Here is a 13,508-nt window from a genome sequence, read left to right on the forward strand (position 1 = left end):
CAAACTTTGGGGATGGGGTCCACAATCTGTACTTTAACAAGCCCTCCAGGTGATCCTGATGCTTGCTGAAGTTTGCAACCACTCCCTTCCCCTCACCACCCATATCTAATCAGACTCTAAAGCCTGATAATTCTCTTAAATCAATCCCCTTTTCTCGGGCCTCAGCCACAGCCATATTTTAGGTACCTACCATCTCACCTGAATGACTCCATCAGCCTTCACCTGCTCTCCCTGCCTTACCTGGTTTCCTTCTAAAGCAATCCACCAAATCACTACCAGTGAGACCTTTCTTACACACAAACACAAATACTTCACTCTTTTGCCCACAGACCTACTCTAGTTACACTGAACTACTTCAATACTTGCTGTTTGCTAGCACACTATGTCGTGTCCTACCACTTTTTCTTTATACAACCATGGCCTCTGCCTAGAATGCCCTGTCCCTCCATCTGTGTGGCAAACTCTCCAAAATCTACTCTTTGCCTACCTTTTAATGTATTCTTTCCAGAGCTTTGCCAGCACTAATAAGTTATTTTTTGTTTTTGCCAGCTTTTGTGGTTTTAAAATTTGTATTTCTTTAATAAAAGAAAGGTTGGCTATCTCCCCTATGTTCCGATTTATCATTTATCATAATATTGGTAACTTACAATGGTTGAGTGCTTTCATGTGTCAAAAACTGTTCTAAATCCTGGTAAAGATTAAATATGAAAATGAATTAGGAAATGTTTTATAAGATGCCACATGCTATGTAGTAGGTTTATTTCATTAATCCTCAAGAGCAGAGATTACATGGATTATTCTATTTATGATAGTTCTCCTCTGGCTTCTCACCTTTAACAGGAATAGAGAGCAGTGGTCAAAACAGTAGAGCCAGTCTTCTGGGTTCAAATTCCAGCTCTGTCACTTACTAGCTACATAACTGTGGCCTAATTAGGGCACCTCCTCTGTGAAATGGAGACAAAATAGTACCTATACATTACAGGGTTACTTTTCTAAGGATGAAATGAAATAATATACGGAAAGCACTAAGGATTCTGCCTGAAGCTCAATATATGTTATCTGTTATTATTTATCATGCCCTGTTCCTAGCATTTCCTATAGGCAATATTTTTTTCACAGAAAAGGAGACAAAGCACGGTAAACTGGAAAGAATATCATGTTTTAGAATCAGACAGACCAGAGTTCAATTCCTGGCTCATCTACTTATTAGCAGTATTATCTGAAGCATATTATTTTAACTTTTTGTGTGTGTGTTATTTTTTTCACGGTACGCGGGCCTCTCACTGTTGTGGCCTCTTCCGTTGCAGAGCACAGGCTCCGGACACGCAGGCTCAGCGGCCATGGCTCACGGGCCCAGCTGCTCCGCAGCATGTGGAATCTTCCCAGACTGGGGCACAAACCCATGTCCCCTGCATCGGCAGGCGGACTCTCAACCACTGCGCCACCAGGGAAGCCCTATTTTAACTTTTTTGAGCCTCATTTTTCCTATTTCTAAAACAGGCGATAATAATAGTACTACTTAGGGCTTCTGTGAAGATTAAACAAGAAGACACACATAAAGTGCTTAGTATAGTGCATTCAATAACCAATAGCTATTTTCACTATTGATAATAACATGGCTGCATTTGTTTGATTAAAATAATATTAAAAAGCTGTCAAACTCAAATCATTCAGAACAATCCTGTGAGTTGGGTATTATGATGTTCATTAGAAGAAGAAAATGAGGTTCAGGGAGGCTAAGTAACTTTGTCAAAGTCATCTTTCCTAAAAATGGCAGACCAGGGTTGTCTGAATTTTTCACACCACAGTGCCCTCCTAGAGTCCATCTCACAAATCCTCATTGAACAAATATATACACACCACCCACGTTTCAGGCACTGTTTCTATGCATACCTGTTTCCTATCTTTCTTTCAAAAAAACAGGACATGTCAACTAAAAAATAGTTAACATTTATTGAGTATTTTATTCTATACCAAGTACTGTCTCAAGCACTTTACACATATTAATCTGTGCTGATTGTATGCCTACCCCTCCTTAGACACAGCATGGACATAACAGAGAATCGTGCAAAACTCCATTTCAGATAGGATGTATGGATAGTATGGTTTATTATAATTTAAAGTTTATTGTTCTCATAATTACAGGCTACAGTTTAGAAGTTTGAAACATAAGAGAAAATTCTATAAAGAGAACTCAAATAAACCTGAACAAGTAGGCAGAAGATGGTTAAAACTTCATAAGTAGTGCCACTTAGCTCTCAGGAATACTTATCTGTCCTTTCAAGCACAGGCTCTGGAGCCAGAGTCAACAACATAAAATATAATCATAAATGACTCTAAGACATTCATCCTACACAAGTGAGCATGGAGATTTATATATATATATATATATATATATATATATATATATATATATATATATAAAAAATACATACTTTAATATATTATATTGGTCCACTGAGTATACATATTTTAATAAAAGAATCTATGTAATCCAGTTAAACACACATAAGATTAAGGTATACTTATTACATCGAAAGTTGGTGTTTATAAGTTACAGATATTTAGTACTTTCCAGAATGTTCTTTTAATTAAAAAAAATATTTTTAAAACCATTTCAAACATCTGTTCATTTTCCCAGTGCAAAAGAAGGTTGTTCAAGTCTACTTACCTTTTTCCTAAAGTGTTAAGGGGAAGAAAAAAACCCAAAACTCACTACCATTCACAACTCCCAATATTACTTTCTCAATCAACTTTTGCAGTATATCCTTATAACTGGATTAGTTTATCAAAATTAAACCCTTGTGATTATGATTCAGCCCTTGCTTCATATGTATGACTTTTATGCTGAAATGTTTTAATCTATAAAAGTAGAAAAAAGCTAACAGTGCAAGAAAGTGGTTCAAATTTGTTTTAAACTGCAGCAATTCAATTGTGTGTGGAGAGAAAAAAAGCACCATTTCAAGATGAAATAAACTGGATATTTTGGAATTTATTCATAGGCTAGGCAACAAGTTACTCTGATTAACACAGATCAATACCACCTTGACTTGGTAACCACAGAGATATTTAATTAGTTTTTAGGTGCATTTTCCTTTATCTTGGTTTTCAATACATTATCTAAATCACTGACTCATGTTAAAAAAAAATAAGATTACAATTTACAGCCTACTTCACAGTCCATTTTAAATTCAGCTTGTCTGCTAGGTCAATTTTACAGGAGATAGGCTTTTAACACATAAAGAGCTTCGATAATTTGGCAGGTCTCTTCTCTCCCAATTAAAAAACACAAAATTTTTTTGCTAGCCTGCCAATTTTGTAGGTGAAAAACACAAAGAGAATAAACTATTTTAATCCACAAAAATGGACAAAAAGGAATAATATGATTTAACACATGTCACTTTTTTCAGTTGTATTCAGTGAATGTTTTTACATTTCAAGTAACTGAACCTTCATTAAAGAAAAAAAATATATATATGTATACAAAAAGTTAAAGTACCTTCCAGTTCTAGCCTGCTAAAGTTTCTTCTGCAAAAGTAGAAAAATAAACCTACCATGAACTAAAGAGGACAGTGCCATGGCAGTGGCAGAATGGCTGCCAGGTTAAGATTTTTGCTTACCTTATATTGATGGGTATATTTTAAGTGGTAATTTTTCTCCACCCTCTAGTGCTTAAAATTATGGAGAGGTATGTGTTTATCTAAAATTCCCTAAGTCCAGAGAAGAAAATTTTAAATATATTTCACACATGAGGCTTTAAAGTTTTTATTTAGGAAAAGATTGAGTCTGAAGCTATAATGGTTCAATCTAAAGCATCCCTTTTTCGATAGTGGAGTCAATTTATGCAAAATATTTTTTCTTGTCTATAAAAAACAAATTGAACAGTATTTTGATTATAAGGAAATACAAACATGTACTTTAAACTAGCCAACTTGCTCTGTCATAAAAGAAATAGGATGTTCTTTCCCTTCCCCTCTTTCAACCATTTAAATTAGGGGAGAATACTGCCAACTTTAAGAACCCCACTGGCTATCATCAGAGTAACTACAGAACAAGGGTAGCAAAGGGATGAAACTATTTCTCTATATTCCAGAAGGCAGAAGCTTGGGTGCTCTAGCTTTCCAAGTAAAAGTAGCACAGGCAGGCAAAAGCTCACACTAAATGCACACCAGAACGGGGGCCTAGGTGAAGTTATCTGGGTTACCGCTTTTACAGGGGGAAAAAAAGGACAAATCTGAAATGGAGTTTAAAAAAAACAAAAACTTTTGTCACATTTACAGGAATCTCAAACCTTTTGTATTCCCATGCTCATAGGTAGTTTTGATACACACTGTAAATAGCTTCAGTATTCAGGAAGAAGAGTATTGTGTGATTGACAAAGAACAGGAAAATTCTTCATGCTTCTGATATTTCAGATTTGCTGAGTGCAATAGCCAGTTCTAAGTCTTCTTGCTCTTGCTGATTCAGTCGGGCAAGCCTCTGCTCTTCCTCTTTCTCACTTTCCCTCTTGGCCCACTCAATCATATCTTCTTCAGAGGGATACTGCCATTTAAAAGACAAATGAACAAACGAATAAATTCATGAGCAGAACAAACACAAGAAGGAAAAAGACCTTTTACGAAATGATATTTAACTATTTGTTTCACCTTCTGAAGGACTCTGTAAATAGTCCTGTTAATTGTTAATTTTTTTTCTGAAAACACATTTAATCAGTTATTAAAATATGATTTAATCTTAAAAATTAATGCAGTCTACAGATAGTCTATAAAACTGAACATTAAACATCATTTTTTTAAAAAGTGGAAATTCTTAACGTGAATCAGGAGATTTAAAAACAGGAGAGGGCTAGCACTTTTATCTAATGTGAAACATTTACTACTTCAACTTCAGTGAGTATCCTCACATGATAAATCATTTTCAACTTAATCCCACTGGTGATTTCCTACCTTATCCTAGCCCTTCAGGTACAGAAAAATTATGAAGCAAAGAATATCTATACATACATAAATTTTGTTAAACATAAAATAAGAGTACTGGATATACTAAATAAGATGTGAACCTGATCAATTTTTTTAATGCATTATAAAGAATTCAGTAGACATTGAGAACTTTTTGACCTAGTCTAAATAAAACCTTAATGCTGGTAATTATTAAGTCAAGGAAATACACTTATCCACCTGAAAGAGCAACCGTGGCAGATACTAAATAAAAAAATTCTACCCGGTTTCAAGTCCTGTCATAAGAGGAATACCATAACAGGATGAATACCATAATAGGATGAAGTGAAAGAAACTGTCAGGCTTTTTGAAAATGGTAGCTTTTCCCCTAGGGAATTAGAGGGCCTTTGAAACTTATAATACTTAACAAATCTTTCATAATTAAAAAAAGAAGACATTTTTATTATGAGCTGCTTAATATTATACTATACTGAGATTCTGGAATATGAAATAAGCAAAATGCCTTAGCTATTGTTCAAGACTCATTCCAACCAGGTTTTGACTTGCTGAAATCATATTTAAGATATTAAATGCCACAAACTGCCAGAAGGTTATTTTATATTAAGAGGATTATACTAAGAAGAGCAATTCTGGATTCTCTGCTTGAAACAACTCAAATTCCATCTAATAAAAGGCAGTATAATTCTGACACTCTCTGTTTGCCAGTATTCAAAATACTGATTCCTATTCTGCTCCTTTACATTCAGAGGAAGCCACTGAAACTTAAAGAGCACAGAGTCAAAAGCTGGGTAGCTGAGACTAATTCTGTCTGCCTTAGTTGCATACAGATTCCTGCCTACCTCCTTTCTAACTAGAAATGGCTGCAGGGATAAAGTGACGGGTTGAGGGACCCAATGCTACACTGAGGGAGACATTAGGCAGATTGTGGTCAGAGTCACCTGGCCACTAGATCTCTTATTTCTAAAATCATCTCAAGTGCTTAAGGTATTAAGTAGAGGAAAATTGCTTTGTTATAAAATAGCGATAATGAAGGTCATTTTACCTGAAAAAACATCTGGGAAAATGAAACATTGTTAGTTACTCTAAGAATTAAAAAAAAAAAAAAAAAAGCCTTGTTTTTATCTAAATAATGATGGAATACATGTCATTGCTTAATGTCCATCCCTCCAGAGTGACACTTCAAGTTGGTTGTCCCATTTCTGTGATCTTATAGACCCTGCCTATGGTCTTGTCACAGAACTCTTCTATTGTCTTTACTGGCCTGCCTATGTTAGTCAGCTCTGGGAGGATGCAGAGTAAATATGGAATGCTAGTGAATTAGAGCCCCCCAAATAATTAAAGATTGTTTAGCTCTTAACAATCATATTTATTTAATAAAACCAACATTTACTTTTTAGGAACACTATTATATGAAACCAGAGTTTTATTTTCAATTCAAAGAATTCCTGGCCCTATCCTCTCATAATTGTTGACTGGTCTCCAGAAATCATCAAGGCTTTATACGCAAACACACAAACACAGTTACAAACACACAAACTCATTATTGGCATTATTCATCCAGAGGGCAGAGAGCAAATGACTCTCTAATGGCCCATCATCCATAACAATTTGCAAAATAATAACTGTCAGAATTTTATTTATATTGTTTACCAAGATCAAGAGAAGGGTTTTGCAAAACAACTGGTATATAACCCAAGAATTAAGAGTACAAAAAATCATTTGAGCAATGAAATACTTTTAGAACCAGCAAACAGAATCAAACAGAGATTTTTTGGTTGAGGGAAGAATAAAGATCATTTTTAACATATTGGTAAATTTAGTTGAAATAATGCAAATTTGGCAGACTCCAAAATAATCTTTGAAAACTCTTTAAACTGTAAATGGAAAGATTTTCCCCCAAACAGCCCATTCACAGTACTTACAGCACTGAAGTTAGCAAAATTGCTTGGGTCAGCCTCTTTACTGGTAGTGGTAGTAGTAGAAGAAGAAGAAGTGAATGGATCACAAAACATATCAGAATCTTTTTCTTTGGGGCTATCATTGCCTGGGAAAGGCTGAAATGGATCATTCAGTTTAAAGGGATCAGAAGAATCCAATTTGTTGATGGGTCTTTTTCCTGGATCAAAATCATTACAATTAATTCAACCAGCAAATATGGCAAACACAAACACACAAGAACATGAACACAGGGAGCATTAAAGAGCTGGGGGTGGGGAATGGGGGTCAGTACCTCAAATACATTCTTAATATGGTCTTAAACTATCACAACCAACACTATGTCCTCAAATTTTCACACACAACCTCTCAAATATATTCTAGCTCTATGTAGCTAAATGGAAAAATAGCAAAGAAGGGGGGAAATGGGCCGGGAATCTTATCTGCCCAGAGAGTTGACCTTCTCTTCTCCAAAGCAGCATGTTCCCAAGAAAAGAGAGAGGAATGGACAAAACAGCAGGAGAATGACAAAGAATAATGACAAAAACGGCCTCTGCTGTGATAACCTCTGCCTGATACAGTTATCCACTAGTGGCAGGAAGGGCAAATGAGCTTTGAAAAATGCTAATATTCTTCTGATTTTCCTCTGGATCTATATGTAACACCTGGGAGCATGAAATTAAAAACTACCTTGGTAAAGCCCACCTATTTCTTGCTATTACAATATTTCAAACTGAAGAATAAAGAGAATGCTTTGAAGCCCAGGCCCTAAATCTCTGTGGGTGCTGATCAACTAAATCTTTTACCAAACAGCATACTGTTGCTCATTAATTCAGCACCATTTTCAAACAAGCTTTCTAATTTTAAAGACTTAAACTCAGTACATCCTGAAGAAAGGATAATAAGAACAGGTGCTAAAATATCTTCAAATATATATATTTTCCTAAAGATGTGTTAAGCTGGTAAGAGCAATCATAACAACAGATTCTTTCTGGCACTGTAGCAGCTTACAAAAGGTGTTCACATCTCATATCTCAAAGGATCCTTCCACAATCCTGTGAAGGTAGGCAACATTAGAATTAATGCCACCATCTAATAGCTCAGATAGCTGAGGTTCAGACATATGAAGTTACACACTCAAGATCATAGAGCTAGTCAGAGAATATCCAGAATTAGAACCCAGATCTTTAAGCTGCAGTTCAACAAACCATCTTTCTTTCCTTGATTTTTCTACAGTGATATATACTCACTTTGCTGAAGTCTTAGATTTAGTTAAAGCACTAGTATATTAGTTTACTTAGGATTTTAAAAATAACTTCACTATTGGCACCTTACTGGTATAAAACTTAAATGAGCACATTTACTATCATTTTAAAAAAATATATTCTGACAACCTTACTCTCTAGTAATATACGATACAGGCTACTTTTCCTTAAAAGATAAAAGGAGTTCAGTTCAGTTCACCTGATTTTTCAACAGGTAGCTGGGTATTAACAATTTTATTTGCAATTCTTTAAATCAAAGAAGAAAAAAAAATCTGCCCAAGAAATACCATAGGGAGGCTATTATGAAAAGGCAAGAATAATATTCTAGAACTACTGAGGCTGAAAATTTACCACGGAATGACATATGGTTAAAACAATAATGTACCAGATGTGTCTTCTCACAAGTAGCACTACAACTATTCAGGGGATTGCCTTTTTACCACTTCTCATGAACTTTATTATCTTCATTAAAAACAAACAAACAAAACCCCTTTTTCTTTACAGTGCCAAACAAAACAAAAAAAAATAAGAATAGTAAGAATTTGTTTCTAGACCAAAAACATCACTTTTATAAAATAAAGGAGTCTCTTATCAAGTCAAGTAAAATCATATTTTCCTTCAAGAAAAACAATACTTTCTTTTAAAATTCTGATACCGAAAAGCTGAATTCCGGATACCAAAAAGGCCATATATTCTCACATTAAAGGACTTAAGGAAGACTTCACATTTAGCAGGAAAAGAAAGGGACTTCGAATTAATCTTTGCTTATAGAAATTTATTAAAATACCAAAGCACAGGAAACTGTTGTTCAAATGGTAATCAATGAGCTTCCAAAAAGTAAGAGATTTCATTGGTACTTTCCTTTTTTCATTTACTGCCTCTCTAAAATGGTTTAAAGAGAAATTAGCTCTTGCTAGAAAGATAGTTCATGACAGTTACACAGGCTGGCTTCTTAGGCACATATCTGTAATTCTGCATTAAGGTCAGAACAGATGATAGCAGCAGGCTTCTGCTGTGTTTTTGGACTTGTTTTGTTTAAGGCCCTTTATATAAAGTCTACAAATAAGGCCCACACAATACTTTTCATAAAGAAAAAGGAAGTAGTTGATTTAGGAAAGGTATCAACTCTCATACCAGGTGGTGGTGGGCAGGGTCTTGTTGGAGTTCCAATCTTTGGTGGCAGTGCTGGGGGTACATCTTCAGTTTTGACGGATGTTTCCTCAAGCATATTTTTTGTAATGACCATATTGCTGATGGAGCTTGATGTGGATGAACTAAAAGGATCTTCATTGTTGACCTTTGTTTGAAAAGAAATTACTCATGGTTATATATATTATGCCAACCAAACCGTACGCGGTTATGGATCATTTGGAAGAGTGATCTTCAGTATTACGCAGCTTTATTTATTTCAATTCTGAGAGCACTAACATTTTAACCTTTGCATTCAGAACCAAAATGGAAAAAATTTTTTTAATTTTTCTATATGAGTAGTGATTATAACATCACTACTTATTAAGAGCAACAGATCGTACCAAAACAAGCCAACTCTGGATTAAAGGTTTATTAAGATTCAGGTGATACAAAACCATTGAGGCCCTTTATAAAGAGACTAATATATTTTTCCTCAAGTGACTATCTGATCCAAATGATAAAGGAAAAAATACTGATTCCACACTTGCCAATGCACTTAAATATAGGAAAGATTTAATACTAAAGTCAAAGAAAATGGCATCTTAAAAAACATTAAGGACAACCTGAAAGTCAATTTTGTTTTTTAAGCAAACTGATCCCATGGCATAAGTCTTATTGTGGGTCTGAAGACCTGGCCTCTCTAATACATGGAGTAATGAAAGATTCACTTTTCTATAATGAATTGGATATTACAGTTTAGGCCAGTGTTTCTCTAAAGAAGCATGCTGACATTTTGGGCTAGATATAGCTCTGTGTTGTGGCACTGGACAGGGTGTTGCACAACATCCCTGGTCTCTATCCACTAGATATGAACAGCCCTCCTCCTCAGCTGTGACAACCGAAAATGTCTCTAGACATTGCCAAATGTTTCCTGGGGGGTGGGGGTGGGGGGAATAACACCCAATTGAGAACCAATGATAGAGACAGTGTGACATATACTCTAAGTTTACTCTTTTGGCCTGAATCAATCCTAGGGCTACATTGGAAAATAGGTAGTTGACATATATAGTCCACTACCTAATAGTACTGGGCTATTAATTATCTTAATACTAACCTTAACAGTCTCAGAACATAAAATCAAGCAATCAGTACAGAGAGGATGGAATGAATGTCCAGATTTTACAGCTATTGACCCAGACAGTCAACAGGGGGAAAATGTAGTTCAGTTGGAAGAAACATATTTAAAAAGACAGAAGACTCTTAAAGTTGTTGAGCAGACCTGCCAGTAGAAAATTATAATTATCTGTACCATCACCATTGTCTTTGTGCACAGAAATGTCTACTTTGATTACATCTTATATTTCATTTCTGTCTGAAATCAATGTTTGCTGTGCCTTACTGAAATCAAGTTGCAATCTCTGTGAGGGTCAGGTTATAAAATCAAAAGAAAGGATCACTCCTTTGGTGGAAACACAGTATATTTTACTTTCCTACTAAGTATTGCAGATTACCTTTGACAATGTGCTGAAGTCAGCAAATCCATCTTCAAATGATTCATTTCCAAAAACAGAAGCAAAGGGGTCTGTGGCTAAAATGAATAAAGAAAATCAATGCAATAGGACAGAAAGACATCAAATTTCATGTCCTCTTTTGGTTAGTAACATTCAGACAAATGAAAAATATCGAATGCCAAATATTAATCCCTGAATTTAGGCCCACAAAGACAGTTAACACACGGATGAATCATTGAAGAATCAAAAACAGGTGAGCTAACTCTAGATGAATCATTGAAGAATCAAAAACAGGTGAGCTAACTCTAGGTAAAGTGTTTAAGGCTTTGGAATACACGTCAAATAATATAGCTCCCGTGTGCTTAAACTATTTCCAATAAAGACATCATGAAGTAAAAAAAACTACACCATTAATTCCACATTTCACACACACCCTTCAAGGTCCATTTCAAATACTACCATATCCACAAAGCCTAGAATAACCTAGGTATCTCTAATTCACACAGCAAGAAGTGATTTCTTCCTTCTTTGTGGCACTGACAGCATTCTAGTTTGTATTATGGTTATCTGTGATTGATATATCACCCCTACTAGATTGTAAGGTCCTTAAAAACAAGGAATAACACTTATCCAACAAAGAACGAATGGTCAAAAAAGATTCATTGGCCATATATAAAACTGAAGAAAATAAGAAGATAGAGTTCCTATGTCTGAAAAGTTCATAGTATAGTGACAGACATATACACAAACAATAATAAAATAATCTTAAATGAGCTATTAGAGAGGTATAAAAAACCTGTAGTAGAAGCCATTAACTGCTGGGAGAATCGGGAAAAGCATCAAATAAGCCATTACATTTGACCTAGGTCTTTTAAATAAGGGATGGAGTCTGCTGAATAGATGGAGGTGGGGGAGAGAAATCTATTCCAGGCAGAAGGAACAGTCATTGCAAAAGCAGTATTTAATCCCTGCTCCACAGGCATGAGAAGTTATCTGTTCCATCATAGTGCACTTAACAAATAGACTAACATTTTCAGCTGGAACAAACTGACTTACTTTGAGATAGGTTTTGTCTGTTCAGGCATAAAGGCTACCAATAAGGTCAAAGAATATTTATAGGAATTGCTGCTTGATATAGGAAAGCAGAAAGAAACAAAGGAAGAAGTGAGTGAATCTCAAAAGAGAGGGTAAGAGAGCAAAGATGCATAGAAAAATGCTCCTTGCTCTTCCTTAACTCATCTTTACATCAAATCAGTTTTAGGACAAAGTGTGCTCACCCACTCATTTAAATGTGTAAAGTGTGCCCTTACCTCTAACAGTGAGTACACCATGGACATAAACAGAAGAGGGGCAAGGAAGATACACATTATCTTTTTCTTGTCACCAAGACAGTCATGAGGTGGGTAGAAGCACAGAGAAAATCAGTCCTTTAGGGACACACCAATAACTCTGAACCTGAAGAGGATGTTGAGAATCCAGACTTACAGGAAATCCTACAGCTTTAGCCATAAAAGATGGTTTTGCATTACTACATATCTGCTGCGTCCCACAGCCTCAGGCCCTGCCTAGTCATGGGTGCTGTTTCAGGCTTTCCCTTCTTTCTCCTCCTCTTCCTGTAATTCCTGATGCAGTGGCAGCTGAGGCACAGCCTGAGCAGGATGCAGACGCTCTCCTGATTGGTATAAGGGTAATGATGGAAAAGGAGTTGGGCTCATTTCACTTGACGGACTGAAATATCTGCTTCACGCTTTTGCTCTGCCATGGTACCACAGCTTTTACAAGCAGTCATAACACATGTGACAACACTGCTGAGTTAGGTCAGGTTTGACTGAAATATTATGAAGTGTTCATTGTGAAAGACACTAATAAAAAACATGACACTTGTATATGAAGAATATGCTACATGTAGGTTACTAGAGTATTTTTTAACATCTTTATTGGAGTATAATTGCTTTACAAAGGTGTGTTAGTTTCTGCTTTATAACAAAGTGAACCAGTTATACATATACATATATCCCCATATCTCCTCCCTCTTGTATCTCCCTCCCACCCTCCCTATAGCACCCCTCTAGGTGGTCACAAAGCTGATCTCCCTATGCTATGTGGCTGCTTCCCGCTAGCTATCTATTTTACATTTGGTAGTATATGTATGTCCATGCCACTCTCTTACTTTGTCCCAGCTTACCCTTCCCCCTCCCCGTGTCCTCAAGTCCATTCTCTATGTCTGCATCTTTAATCCTGTCCTGCCTTTAGGTTCTTCAGAACATTTTTTTTTTTTTTTAGATTCCATATATATGTGTTAGCATATGGTATTTGTTTTTTTCTTTCTGACTTCCTTCACTCTGTATGACAGACTCTAGGTCCATCCACCTCATTACAAATAACTCAGTTTTGTTTCTTTTTATGGCTGAGTAATATTCCATTGTATATACGTGCCACACCTTCTTTATCCATTCATCTGTCCGTGAACACTTAGGTTGCTTCCATGTCCTGGTTATTGTAAATAGAGCTGCAATGAACATTGTGGTACCTGACTCTTTTTGAATTATGGTTTTCTCAGGGTATATGCCCAGTAGTGGGATTGCTGGGTCATATGGTAGTTCTATTTTTAGTTTTTTAAGGAACCTCCATACTGTTCTCCATAGTGGCTGTATCAATTTACATTCCCACCAACAGTGCAAGATGGTGCCCTTTTCTCCACACCCTCT

General features: G+C 35.9%; 1 protein-coding gene across 1 annotated transcript in view; it reads right to left on the reverse strand.

The window, feature by feature from the left end:
• Positions 1-1,940: 1,940 nt before the first annotated feature.
• The window catches only part of EPS15 (epidermal growth factor receptor pathway substrate 15), a 159,825-nt gene continuing 148,257 nt past the window's right edge, over positions 1,941-13,508 (reverse strand). Inside the window, exons 22-25 of the mRNA XM_060021824.1 lie at positions 10,801-10,877; positions 9,293-9,455; positions 6,881-7,074; positions 1,941-4,542 (exon numbers count right to left, since the gene is read on the reverse strand). Coding sequence (XP_059877807.1) covers positions 4,396-4,542; positions 6,881-7,074; positions 9,293-9,455; positions 10,801-10,877 — 581 coding nt within the window. The 3' untranslated portion in view covers positions 1,941-4,395. The remainder of the gene's footprint in view (positions 4,543-6,880; positions 7,075-9,292; positions 9,456-10,800; positions 10,878-13,508) is intronic.

Source organism: Delphinus delphis, chromosome 1 (assembly GCF_949987515.2).
Source record: "Delphinus delphis chromosome 1, mDelDel1.2, whole genome shotgun sequence".
Taxonomy (NCBI): domain Eukaryota; kingdom Metazoa; phylum Chordata; class Mammalia; order Artiodactyla; family Delphinidae; genus Delphinus; species Delphinus delphis.